Source organism: Mustela nigripes, chromosome 2, assembly GCF_022355385.1.
Source record: "Mustela nigripes isolate SB6536 chromosome 2, MUSNIG.SB6536, whole genome shotgun sequence".
NCBI lineage: Eukaryota > Metazoa > Chordata > Mammalia > Carnivora > Mustelidae > Mustela > Mustela nigripes.
Genome location: NC_081558.1, coordinates 138,497,051 through 138,511,444, shown reverse-complemented (window position 1 = coordinate 138,511,444; position 14,394 = coordinate 138,497,051). Strand labels below are relative to the sequence as shown.

Genomic DNA, 14,394 nt, shown 5'->3' with positions numbered 1-14,394 from the left:
TAAGGCAGAGAGAGGGAATTAACATTAATCACATTAGTTTGGGAATAAATTGAATTTAAAGCTTAGTGAACGAACATGGCTGTCATATATAGTTTCACCTTTCTGTGACTTCTTTGCTTTAGATCTCAGGAGAAAACCATTGCAGAAAGTGTAAAAGTTTTCTGAGAATTGGGAATTGTAATCTATTATAAGATGTTAGAGTATTAATGACATAGAATAAGATTCCTAGTTTTATTGTTAGGTGTAATTTTTGGAATTTATTTTAGAAATATTTCTTCCTGTTTCTGCTGATAAAACATTGGCCTGAAATTCAATAAACTTCATATATTTCTGAGTCCACATAGCTGTGTTACCTTGGGCAAGGCAGCAATCTCCTGGGCAGTGGTTAACTCTAATGTAGGAATAGTATTACCTGGGTGGATTAGGTGAAAGAATGTAGGAAAAGTGAATACATTATGAAAAAATGCCTTATCTATAACATGCTAGTGTAAGCATAGACTGTTATTTGAAACAGATGGCAGTGCAGATGAAACAAATGATGTGGGTTTAATAATCCCATTGTGCTGAATTAGCTGGGACAATTCAGATAAATTTATACCATGTCAGATCTCCGGATTGTGAGGGTGGGATGATATTGGGATAGCTGCTTTCAACTACGCAAGGACTATGTATGCATCTTTATGAAATTTATACCACTTTATTTTTTTTTAATTTTAAGAATTTTTATTTATTTATTTGACAGAAAAAGATCAGAAGTAGGCAGAAAGGCAGGCAGAGAGAGAGGAAGGGAAGCAGGCTCCCTGCTGAGGAGAGAGCCCAATGCAGGGCTTGATCCCAGGACCCTGAGATCATGACCTGAGCCGAAGGCAGCAGCTTAACCCACTGAGCCACCCAGGCGCCCCAATTTATACCACTTTAAAGAAGAGAGGGAACAAAACTTGTCTCCCAGTCTCCAGGCCTGCACTTGAAAAGTACAAAAACTGGGTGTCTAGTTTTCTTTCTGTTCTGATTCTAGTGGTGTATGCAGTAATGTAATATTTGTCCCCTCTATCAATCTCAGTTTGTGAAAGAAGTTTGGAACAAAAAAGAAGTGGTGAGTCAACTATAGAATTAAACATTCAGGTAGTACTTTCCATAAAACGTGAGCGGCATGGGAGAACAGCTAAAGCTCATGTGACATTCAAGTGTTTTATGTTACGCCATGGATTGGAGCAGAGTCTGGGTGGTAGATTCCAGACAGGTAGAAAGTATGGACTCTTCCAGGTAGATGGACGCCAAGAGGAGACACAAGTGAAGAAGCTTGGACTAGTATGGGTTGCTTGGGAGGGTAGAACTGAGGGTTGGTGCAGAATTGTGGAGGACTATGATTCAGCCAAGGGATTGAGTTGTGTCCAATTAGGGGTGTGGGCTGAATAAGCCAGAAGAACTAGTAAAAGCTCCACTCTGTGGTGGCCCAGCTACCTCTTGAGAGTGTCACACCAGCCCTTTTCCTTCTCTCTGCTCCTCTCTAGTCAGCTCGTCAGCCATACAGACTTCATCCAGGTGACTTGCTGTGTGTTTGAGACCACCCACAGCCCAACTCTTCCCCCTCAATCTGGCCAAACTGCCTTCTGTAGCCCCACTGATCACTTGTGGGTCTCTCATGTTCCTTGCTGTTCTACCCCTTACCTTTGCACCTACTACTCTTCCTGCTGGGCGTGCCAGCCCCAAGTGCATCCCCCACTCTGCAAACACTGAGTCAGCTTTCAGTACTTTGGAGTGTTTACAAAAACTTAGTTCATTCTCATGTCTGTAGGATGGAGAACTCCTTTTCTAAGTTCCCACTACCTGTTGAGGAATTCCATGACTAATTTCTTATTTCTGTTCTCCTTGTTTACAACCAGACAATAAACTTCTTGAAGGCAGGATCAGTGATTTACTCATCTTTGAAGTCTTAGAGCTTGGTTCATAAAGTATAAAAGTGGAATGCTTTTTAGAGACCTGCAAGAGGTAAGTAAGGCTTACTTCAAAGGAATAAATATCTAATAGTAGAATTCCAAGCATCGGATACCTAAGTGGATAAACAACTCAGCCAGGGACCTAGCCTGTACCCCCACTTTCATACTTGAAATCACCAAATAGGAAACTACTTCTATTTTAGCCTATGTGTAGCTTCAGCTGTTGATGCTACAGCCCCAAGTACAGTGGCTGTGCTTTTTAAAAATTACTATTTTAACTTTAGGCAGACAGTCTGGTTGTTTGACAAATTCTGTTCGAGTTGTAAATTAGAAGATGAATGCTTGGAGAATAGCATGCAGTCACTAGGGATTTGTTCAAGCTTTTCTTTTAATGAGGTTGGGTGGTTAAGGGCCTGCCTGTGTGGGAAGCAGAAAACCACAGAATTCAAAGAAGTGGGGTGGCAGTGTTGACATCAGGTGGTCTGAACAGTTCCCACAGTGCTTATGGTTAAACCAGCCAGCTGGGAGTTCAGGTTTCTCTTAGAAACTGTTCTTCCCTTTCTGTCTCCTTTGGACATCTTGTAAGGATTCTTTTTGACCAAGTTAAAAGAGTTTGAGAAGATTAGACAAGTCTGAGGATTTCAATGTTGTTTTTCAGCTTTGTTGTAGCAGGGGACACGTAGTTCATTATTCACCAAATAATACTGGTATTAATCTTACAAGGTTTATTTTTGAGCCCCGAAGCTGCTGAGTGGCTGGGCAAATGTGAAGCAGCCACGGGCTGCATTTATTTTGTAGTTTAATGGCAGAAGAGCGAGAAAGATGTATTATCCATCATCATATTACCTTAAACGTTCTGGATTTATTTAGTAAGAGGAAGGTGTATGTAACTTGACATTTACTATCTTCCCAGTGAACAGGAGTTCATTTGTGGCAGTAACTATGGCTTGAACTCCTGTTCTGTGCCTGGCACTGTGCCAGACTTCAGAGAACATGGCTCCGAAGCTGGAGGAGGTCATGTCCTATTCGATTGTCCTGGCTCCTCACCATACCCAACCCTCCACATGTATATCCAGTTTGCTCTTAAGTAACCTCCTCCTTCCAGAATGGCTCTTCAGTCTGCTCCTTTTCATTCCCGGCTTCCACTGCAGTCCAACCCTCTGTTGTCTCTGAATTGTGTTATTGCAGTGGCAGCCCAGGGCTTTTCTCTACCTTCCACACTTCTCTCTCTGAGCTGGTACCTTCTTTTCAAAACATGGATCATGGACTCGTAGTCCATGGTCACCTTACTTATTCACAACACATCAGTAACCTCTGTGTCCAGGGAATAACACCTCTGGCACTTTACCTACCACATTACCGTTTTTCCAACTATATCTTCTAAAACTGTCTTCTAGCCACTCCTCAAGCTTGAGACATCTTTCTGCTCTTGTGTGTGTGTCCCAAGTCGTGCTCTACCCAGGCCAGTGTGACCGTCAAATGACGGGAAGCTAGCTCATGCTTAGGTACTAGCTCAGGTCACCTCTAGAAGCCTGCCTTGGTTAAAGTCAGCATTTGTGTTCTCCTTGTCACTCCTGTAGGACATTATGTGCATCTGTTATGGCTTTCGTTGCACCTGCTTTGCTTTGCAGTAGTTTGCTTATTTCCCATACTCGGTTGTGAACTTTTTGAGAGGAGATGATTGGTCTTGATTTTTGTGTCCCATCAACGCCTATCATGGTGTTTGGCCTGTAGCGGGGATGCTCAGCAAATATTTGGTCAGTGTTACGTTGTATGCTTTATGTGTTTTCTAACTGCTTGCAGTTTGGTCAGTAAACTCTTAATTTTCATAAATTGTCATCTGTGCTTAAGAGAGGAGTGGGACTATGATCAGTCAGACTTACAGGGGCTGGGTAAAGAAGGTTAAAGATAGCTTCTGGGTAACAAGCAGTTCAGCAGCAGAGTAGAAGCAACAGGGCATAGGGAGATTTCTTGAGGTGGTTTCTCCAGCTATATAATTTTGAGGCAAGTCACTTAATCTTTCTGAACCTGTTTACTCACTTATAATGAGATGCAAATATTACCCACCTACTGGGTAGGTTGTCAGGACTAAATAAGATGTTTGAAATGCAGCACCCATGCAGTGCTGACGGGGGTTGGTCATGTGTGCACATTGCTAGTTCGGCCCACAGCCTCTGCTGCTTTGGTAGACTGGTTTTGTTTTGTATGACCTTACACATGCCAAACTATAATGGACAGAAACAGAGCCAGGCAGCCTCTTCGAAGACCAGCCAGTGACCTGAGATGGCCTGGCACAAAGGGCTCCTCCTGGTGCTTGATCATTTTCCAGGCTGAATCAGAAACTAAGCTGAATGAACTTGGGTGTTGGAAGGAGGGAGAGGGGAGCTGGAGATTCAGGGTGTGATTAACCTTTACCGAGCAAAGAGGACCCTTGGTAAATCTCAATTTTTCTGAACTATTAGACTAGAATGGATGGATTGTATTAGCCCATAATTTCATTGCCTAAACTGCAAAACTGAACTAAGACTTTTCCCCCCCCTTGTTGTTCAAATTTTCAACATTTGTGGCATTTAACTTTGGTTGTAAATGGTATAGTTTGTGGATTCCTACTGTTTCGGTTCTGTTGGCTCCTGATGCCAAGCTCGTATCACAGGAGTCATAAGTGGGCTCTACCTGCTCAGTGCCCTGTACCCTTGTGCCACAAGTGACCGCCTTTAAGCCTCCCAGGGAAAACAAAGACTGCTCCTGTCATGCCTTGCCAGGGCTGAAAGGACCCAGAGACCTGGGAGCAAGTAGACCTGGAGAGGCCACTGCAGATAATTTCTCAGTAATTCCATCTGGAGAAGTGCACCAGACATCAACTGTGCAGCTCCTGTGTGAGCGTGCCTGAGCAGCTAGCCTGCCACAGCCCTAGGAGGACAGGAGGTAAGAGCAACAAAGCCCAGATGCCACATGATGCCAGCCCTTCTGTCTTCTGTGGCAAGATACAGAGGGCTACACCCCCCAGAAAGCTAGTCACAATGAATCTGCCTTCTCTTCCTCCCTCCTCCTCCAACTTCTGCCCCAGCACAGGATCCCTACTCTGTGCATCAATCTGTCCTTACCTGACCACCTTCCCCTGCTTACTCGTAACTGCACCAAGCTTGCACAGGGCCAACACAGCCTCTCAAATTCCAACTTTAATTTACCTTAAGTTCCCACACCTCTGCATAACTCATTCTTTCAGAATCCCCTACTTTATTTCTCAAGGCAGGAAACAATGATCAATTGGTTCTTTTCCATTTTCATCCTTGAGCACTGGAAGTCAGCCTGTCTCAAATACATTTGCAACCAGATGTCTGGGGAAAAAAAATGAAGTCAGTTTTTCTTTGTTTTAAGCAGTTAATCAGTTATTTTTCTGGAGCTTTTTGGCCTCTAGGAAAAACACAAATAAGATGTATAAATTGGTGGGTGCAAGCTGTTGGAGCTCATATAGTGTGACTTGGTACAGTTATAATTTAAGTTTATTTTTATTTTAATTTTTAAAAAATATTTTATTTATTTATTTGACACAGAGAGACACAGCGATGGAACACAAGCAAGGGGAGTGGGAGAAGGAGAAGCAGGCTTCCCGCCAAGCAGAGAGCCTGATACAGGGTTTGATCCCAGGACCCTGAGATCATGACCTGAGCTGAGAGCAGGTGCCTAACGACTGAGCCACCCAGGCACCCCAGTTTATTATTATTATTATTATTATTTTTAAAGATTTTTATTTACTTACTTGACACAGAGAGAGAAATCACAAGTAGGCAGAGAGGCAAGCAGAGAGAGAGAGGGGGAAGCAGGGTCCCCGCTGAGTAGAGAACCTGATGCGGGACTCGATCCCAGGACCCTGAGATCATGACCTGAGCTGAAGGAAGAGGCTTAACCCACTGTGCCACCCAGTTTATTATTATTTTTAAAAGATTTTATTTATTTGAGAGAGACAGGAACAGAGCACAAGTGGGGAGGAGAGGGAGAAGTAGGTTCCTGCTGAGCAAGGAGCCCAATGTAGGGCTCGATCCTAGGATTCTGGGATCATGACCTGAGCTAAAGGCAGATGCTTAGCTGACTGAGCCACATAATTTAAGTTTAAAATGCTTATTGAGACCTATCCATCCTCAGCTATGCAAGCCTAATTATTTATGCTCTCTACTTCCTGTCTTCTTAATGCCTGACGTTATATAGCTACTGAACTGCTTCTTACCATCTTGGTAATTGGGAAGGAAAGAAAAGGGAAAGGCATAGAAACACAAACTGGTGAATTTTATTTCTTTTCTTTCTTTTTTTTTTTAAAAGATGTTATTTATTTATTTAACAGAGAGCACAAGCAGGGGGAGTGGGAGAGGGATGATGTGGGGCTTGATCTCAGGACCTGAGATCATGAGCTGAGCCAAAGGCAGACACCCAACGGACTGAGCCACTCAGGCACCAGATTAATTTTATTTCTTCATAACTTAAGCCTGTAAAGAGGTTTTGTGGGAGAGGAAATACTGTTGGCCTCAAGGTTATATGAGACTTGTCCTTAGTTCAATCCAGTGTATAGAAAGTGAGTATTGTAAGGCTCTGGGAAAACCGTTGTATTTTACCCCAAAATGCAACCCAAGCTCCAGCAGTGGGAAGATAGTATACATGGTTAGAGGTGGCGCTGCACAGAGAACTCTAATTTGGGGAGCATTTCCCTCTTTATCAGACTGCTTTTCTGGCCTGCAGATCCTAATGGTCAGGGACAGACCTCCCACCCCCCCACGCTGCCACAGTTGACAGCCACTGCCTCTTCCCATTAGTCTTGTCTATGTCTTGGGTCACGAAGGTATTGTTTGGGGAGTCCCTGTCAAGTTTAACCTAAAACTAGAAACCACCCTGCTTCCTTCTTGGAGGCAGGACCAGAGTTCTAGCAGGGGGAGAACCACCACCTGCAGAACTTTTCCTCTTACAAGATAACTTGTATCAGATCATAGAACTGATTTTTCAATCGTTAGAGGTCTTCTGGGAAAGCAGAATTTAACTTTTTAAATGTTATTTAATGCCTTCAAAAGCTAGTTCACTTAATTATTTATTCAACTATTCAGCATTTGAATGCTTACTCCATGGTGAATCATCTCATTACACTTGAAAAGGAGAGAATCACAATTGGTTCATAGTTACTTTGATTCTGCTTCATATTTTAATTTCTCTAAATAGAGCTATGAAGAAAGTGATATTTCTGTTTTAAACTTATAGGTTTTTTAAAAAAAAATTCTTCTTTTTTAAGACATAGATGAACTTCCACTCTGAGGGCCTGGGTGAGTACACCTAACATGGTTTAAGGTTATCCCCAATCTCCATGTGTCCATGGATTCCGACCTCAGAATGGGAGGTGATTCCAGACTGAAGTGGCACCCAAGCAGGAACAAGGCTCAGCTCCCACAAATTAGGACTACAAGAAAGACAGGGTGTCCAGTGGTTAAAAACACTAAACTCTGGAGAGTCACACCCGAGTGCATATTTATCGAGACGAAGGAACAAACATTGGTACATTACTACTAACATTTTTTATTCCAATTTCACTGGTCTGTCCCTAATGACCATTTTCTGTTCCAAGATCGTATTCAGGATTCCACTGTACAGTTAGTTTCATATTTCCTCAGATGCCTCTTGTCTGTGACAATATGTAAGACTTTGTTTTTGATTACTTTGATGATTTTGAGGTGTGCTTGTTAGGTATTTTGTTGAATATACCTCCTTTTAAAAAAAAAAATACTGGCTTTATTGTTACAGACTTCATATACCATAAGATCCACCCATTTAAAATGAAAATTTAATGGTTTTAAGTATATCCTCTAAGTTGTACAACAATTTCATAGTCAATTGTTTTTTAAAGATTTTATTTATTTATTTGACAGAGAGAGATCACAAGTAGGCATAGACGCAGGCAGAGGGGGTGGGAAGCAGGCTCCCTGCCAAGCACAGAGCCCAATGTGGGGCTGGATCCCAGGACCCTGAGACCTGACCCGAGCTGAAGGCAGAGGCTTTAACCCACTGAGCCACCCAGTCAATTTTGAAGCATTTTAATCATCCCTAAAACCAGCCCTAGAATCAGCCATTTCTTCAAAGAGTCTGGTTTCTTTTGTTGGAGAATGGTATTAGAAACCAAGATCTGTGTGCTGGGTGTGGTTGTTGCTATTGGGGTGTGTGTCGCTGTTTCTAGGCCTCCTCAGAGGCCTAGATATAGATACCAATTATTTTGGTATCTATGCCCAATCTTGAACATGACTTTGAAGTTAAGATCACTTTTAAAGAAATATAATAAGAGATGGGCAAATGCCTCAAGAGAGGTTTAATGTTTAAATGTTACAACTTCTTCTTCTTCTTTTTTTAATCTTCTTAGTATAGGATAGAACCATCTGTTCCATAAGTGGAAATAGTGGAAAAAAAATAAAAAAAGAAATAGTGGTAAAGAATCCTCTACCTGACATTTAACACATGTAACCCCACATTTAACCACAAATGCAGTCGTGTCCTACCCATCAGGAGACCACTCCCTTCATACTGTGTAGCTTTTTCTTCTCAGGGTCTCTGGTGGTTCATTCTCTTCTAGATGTGAGTCTTCTGGGTAACCTGAGGGCAATAACGTACTGGCTAAATGAATTGAATTAAAGCACATCCATGTTATTAAACTTGGTGTTACATAAAATTGTAATCATAAGAACTTTTAAAATATTTCTGTATATAAAACATTGCTACTAAAGGAAACTTTCTGCAAAAATATGCATACAGAAATATTATAAGGATATTCACTAGTGGTGTGATTGGTGTTTAATTCAGCACAGTGAGATTGGAGGGGACTTGGTTTCCCACTTTTTGTCTGAATTTTCTAAATTCCCCACAATTAACACTGCTAGTAGTAAGAAAAAAAGCTTCAGAAAAGTAGATGCTCTTACAAGGAAGTCCTAACAATACTTTAATTAGACCATAATTTTGCTTCAATGTAAACTGGGAATGAAACCAGGAATAGGACTTTCAAATGAGACTAATGGGTTAAAAGTGACTTTCAGAGTCTGGGAGGATATGAGAAAGGACAAGTTACGATAAAAGCAAAACTTTCTGATCCTTGACAAGGGAGTATGAGTTCTCTGAAGGTCCACGAAAAAGTTGGGGGAAAAGCAAAGCACTACAGGAAAGCATTGCCTAACAGGAAACCTCCAGCTTGTGGTATGGCTAATGTTCTTGTTGAACTGGGTCTTTGAAACCAAGTGTGCTTTAGGGAACCTGGGCACTGTGTAAGGTGAGATGAGCTCCATGTTATTTAACTTGCTTAAATGTAAATCCACAGGTAGAAGCCACACAGCTGGAGCCTTGGACTGGAGAAGGGAAAGAAAGCTCTCAATCCTGTGGGAGCTGCTGCTCCATCCATTTCATAGAACATAAAAGCAGTGACCCCAGAAAGTAGAATGAGTATGGGGGCTTCTATGTAATGACATACTTGGACATGCATTGTTCTTTCTCTGGTTAGTTTGTTTCTTAAAATTTTAATGTTGGATCACTGTCACTAATTAACATGTGGCTGGTTATTGCCCAAATCAGGGAAGTTTATTTAGGAAAACACAAACTGATTTATAATTCATCCAAACTGACCTATGCCTGGACAAATTCCTTTTCTACTCCAAATACTGAATTTGGTTGTCACGTAACAGTTAAAAGGAGGAAGATTTCATAATTTCTCTAGGTTATTAAAAAATGTCTTAGGGCCCCGCTACTTCCGGTCCCGCCGCCCGGAGCCGGTGCAGCTGTGAGGGGCCGTGTGTCGCCGCCGCCGGCCGGCCGGGCATGGTGTTGGGTGCCGGGCCCGCCTCGCCTGTCTCGGGGTGCCCTGGGTAAAGGCAGCAGTAATGCTGACGCCGGCAAGCAAACTGAAGCGGGAGGACGGTCTCAAAGGGTCCCGGACATCAGCCACGGCCTCCGACTCCACTCGGAGCGTGTCTGTGAGAGACAGGCTGCTTGTTAAAGAGGTTGCGGAGCTTGAAGCTAATTTACCGTGTACATGTAAGGTGCATTTTCCTGATCCAAACAAGCTACATTGCTTTCAGCTAACTGTAACCCCAGATGAGGGTTACTACCAGGGTGGAAAATTTCAGTTTGAAACTGAAGTTCCTGATGCATACAACATGGTGCCTCCCAAAGTGAAATGCCTGACCAGGATCTGGCACCCCAACATCACAGAGACAGGCGAAATATGTCTAAGTTTACTGAGAGAACATTCGATTGACGGCACTGGCTGGGCTCCCACAAGGACATTAAAGGATGTTGTTTGGGGATTAAACTCTTTGTTTACTGATCTTTTGAATTTTGATGATCCACTGAATATTGAGGCTGCAGAACATCATTTGAGGGACAAGGAGAACTTCCGGAATAAAGTGGAAGACTACATGAAGCGTTATGCCAGATGATAGGAGGAGGAGACGGTGGGGCTGTGGACTGTGTGTAGGCTTTTCTCCAACCTCATCCAAGAGGGAGCTCCCCCTCCCCAGTCCTCGTGCTCCCCTCAGACCCACAGGGTCATCCACATCCTGTGACCATGCTGTCCCAAGGAAGAACCTCTTCACGATTGCCCATTGTAGATGGAGAGTCCTACATAAATACAGCAAGAAAATGTGTTTGGGGTTCTAAAGAGTTGTCTGCTTCCCTTAACATGTTTACTTTTTGGAAACTGCACTGTATAGGCTATTGATGAGATTCCTGGAAAGTTGTAACGAACTCAGAATTGAGGCTAGCGCTTGCTTCTCCCCCTTTTCCCAAAGTCCTTCCCTGCACAAGTGATGCTGATGATGTGCTCAGTGTAGCTCGCAGAGGGGCAATAAGAAACCCGCTACATACTGTGATTGGATGCACATTCTCTTAGCTCCTCCCACGGATGATGGCCCTGCCTAGATGTTGTGAAGCTTCCCAGAATGCATAGTCATTCACTGTAGATCTCTTACTGAAATGCGTATTTTATTTAATGTAAGTATATTTTGGAACAGATTTGTAATTTGTACAATTTAATGCTTTAATTATTTTTTTCTATTCTCATTTAGTTTGTATTTTCATTGTATAGAGCAACTATTGAAGAGAAATACAAAGAAAATATGAAAGACCAAAAAAAAAGTCTTAGTTTATTCATTTAGATTTTGTCTTTATGATGAGATTTTAAACAAAGATTTAAATGAATATTTAAAAAACATTTTTCTATATCATAAATTTCAGCTGAGCATCCATTAAGAAAAGTGCTAAAAATTTTGCGGATGAGTAAAAAGGATATTAAACATAACTGTTAGGTCACATCCTACCTCCACTGTTCTTTGCTGTAAATTGGGAGAATGAGTGAACCTGTAGTGCAGGGAAGCAGATACTGAGCCAACTGTAAAGCAGAAGAAACATGACATGAGATATATGGCCACAGACAAGTTATTAGGCTCCTATAACCTCCTGACAACTCCATGAAGTAGGTGTTATTATCCATGGTTTACAGATGAGGAGCAGTCAGAGTGCAAAGAACTTAGAGCCTGGGCTGTAGAAAGTCCTGTGTTAAGTTGGTTAAATAAATACGTATGTTAAAAAGAGGAGTGAAAGACCAAGCCATGCCTGTGATGACCTCTGAGAAATCAAAGATGATTAATGTCAAGTTACTTTCCAGACTAATAATTAAATTCCGATACTCAGTTGCTTCTTGATCACTCAATACTACACATTCTTGATAAACAGTATTAAAAGAACTCTCAGCTTTTGGTGACTAGGACAGCTGGAGAGAGGAGGAACTCACCCCCATTTGATTTCTACCTTGGCTTAATATGAGCTGGTCAGTGTATGTAGACAAAAATGCACTTCCCAAAGTATTTTTAATAACTTTCTAGAATTGAGGGGATTGCAGGACAAGGGTGTTATTCTTTGAAACTCAACTTCAGGTTCCTAAAATCTGTAAAGACATTTTTTGTGGTCCACAGAGGTATTTCTTTTCATTACAAAATAGGAAAATAGGGGATCTGAGGAGAGCTTCTGCTTTTATATTTTAAGTAGGAATTCTTAAACTTGGCAAATTTATCAATATTTTTTACCTTTCAAAAGTTGAGAAGCTTTGTTTTAGAAAATGTGGTGACAAGTGTATTATTAATTCCTTGCCCATTGAGCTTCAGAAAGAGTAAAGATTATATCTGTCTCTTCCTTTATCTCTCAAGACTCTTGCCCTATTTCTCCCTTCCTGGACTTTCTTCCCTATGCATGCTAGAGAAATTACATTTATTTTTAAAATTACATATATTTAATAAAATTGTGCTTTTTAGGTCTTTTTTTGTCTTAATTCTATCAAAACATTTCACAATTCTCTTTATAAAGGAAAACTATTATTTGACTTTATATTTTAGCTTATATAATAATACATGGCACATAGATCCTTATATAAGGATTATCATGGTAGAAAGATATTTAATAATACAAGATAGGAAAAAAAAAACTTACTGTCCAGAATATGTCAAAACAAAATAGGGCTCATACATAATCTAGTATTCATGTAGCTGTTAAAAGAATAAAACGCTCTGTGTGCTAATATGAAAAACTCACATATAGCTTAGTGATGCTTCTATTTGAAAAAAGTATAATTATGTAAATGCATAAAAAAGAACTGTAAACTGTCTAAAGTAGTTACCTTTGAGGCAGGTCAGTAGAGGGGGGAGGGAAATTGGAATTTCAACATTTAACTATTCTGTATGCTAGAATCTTTAAAGAGAATAAATTAATGTATTATTTCTACTTCTCTATTATTATTTAAGTTCACACTTGAGATACAATGTTTTTTACCATTTGTGTAGGTGGGTAGAATATTGCAGATCTCTGAAAAGTGTTTCTTCTAAAAATCCTTTACCCATTCTTCTTTCTGAGTACATATGCTCCTCTTCTCCCTAGTCAGTAGCTTCTGAAGAGTCTCCACTGTGATGCTAATACTTAGAGTTGTGGCATTTGTTTCCATTAAAATTTATCTCTCTCTCCTGGACTTCCCTTCCTATAAGTTAAAATGGGAATCTGGTAGCAACCAAAACTATCTCAAAATTCTTTTGGAAGCAAAGCATCATTCAATAATATGTTGAAGAATGGCCACATCTTAGCTGATAATGCCTAAAAATACGAACTTTTCTCAGTCTACCAAACAATCCATGCAACACATATGTTTGGTTCAGATTGGGGCTTGGTGATACTCTAGTTGGCTCAGTCCAAACTCCAAACCCAAATACAGTTACAGAATCTCCTCTTTGCCCCCCACACTCTGCAGTGTCGAGTGATACTCTTGGCCTTCCCCATGTCTAAAGGCTTTTGGACAGCAGCATTTTCCTGAGATAGCCAAGCCGCTCGATGCAGGGGGATGTGAGTCAGTTAATCCCGTGATGATGGAAGGTTGGTGGCCAGATCTGTGAGCACAGGCCATCCAGTTTTTTTTTTTTTTTTTTTTTTACTCCATAAATGGCAGTCACTAGCAAAGTGATCTTGGAGTGTGGGGTTGGGACAACAGGAGTCTGTGGCCCCTCAAAGCCTCTAGGTCCTGGAAGGTGGCTTTCACAGCTGCCCACCTATCCCTTTCACTTGGCTGTTCTCTACAGTAGACTCACTCCTCCATCTTCATCAGGGGTGGGGGATCCCTGGTAGGTAAATTCTCGGATGTATGCTCTGTCCTCACTCCATGACAGTCCTTAATTCCTTTTAAAAGCTTGATGTCCACTTTACTAGTAATGTACTGTTGTAATCTCCCAAGTATTGGCCCAAGGCAATGGCTGAAAGAGCAGAGGTGGAGTTCTACTTATATTTTATCTCCAGCACCTAGCTTGACAGGTAGTAGGAATGCCGTAATTGTGAAAAGAGGAAAGCAAAGGAGTGATACTCAGGGGTACAACTAAGACCCTTGTTAAATATCTGTTGTCCAGCAGCTTCTCCCCTTCCTTATACCCTCCTATCTCCTCTCATGGCTTTTTGATATTCTCATCTCTTTCCCTTTGTCTACATGATTTTAGAAGTGACACCAGAGACTCTCTCCTATTGGAGTGAAACAAGGGCATTCTCAAGTTCAACAGAGCAGTTCCTCATGTTCTGGTCCCAGCCTCACAATAGGAAGTGGCCACATTTCCTTAGCAGTCTTAGACTGCTTCATGCTTCAACTGTTTCATATGGTTTTGATGGCTATGTGTGTCCCCTCTCCACTTACCTTCTCTTTATCATCAGCAAAGAAAAAAACAACACTCTCATCTTCCCGTCCAGCCCAACCTACTTCATGAATCTGCAATAATCCTGTGGTCCTTGCATTCCACACCTCTGCCCCAGACACTTGAGTAGTGCTGCCTTAAGAAGAAGCCTTGAGATTCTGGAGCACCAATCCCCATTACCCTGTCCTAAGACTGCCAGTACTTTCCCTTCTAGGGACAGAGAACTCCTTAACTTC

At 41.5% G+C, this 14,394-nt stretch overlaps 1 protein-coding gene across 1 annotated transcript; it reads left to right on the top strand.

Moving 5' to 3' along the window:
* The first annotated feature begins 9,687 nt into the window (after nucleotides 1-9,687).
* Nucleotides 9,688-11,006, top strand: LOC132010127 (NEDD8-conjugating enzyme UBE2F-like). The gene has a single exon (XM_059388074.1). It carries the CDS (start codon nucleotides 9,827-9,829, stop codon nucleotides 10,382-10,384), a length of 558 nt encoding a protein of 185 aa, XP_059244057.1. The 5' UTR covers nucleotides 9,688-9,826; the 3' UTR covers nucleotides 10,385-11,006.
* Nucleotides 11,007-14,394: the final 3,388 nt, after the last annotated feature.

What these genes read in the sequence shown, in the direction of transcription:
- LOC132010127 (XM_059388074.1), top strand. Translation starts at nt 9,827, where the DNA reads ATGCTGACGCCGGCAAGCAAACTGAAGCGGGAGGACGGTCTCAAAGGG.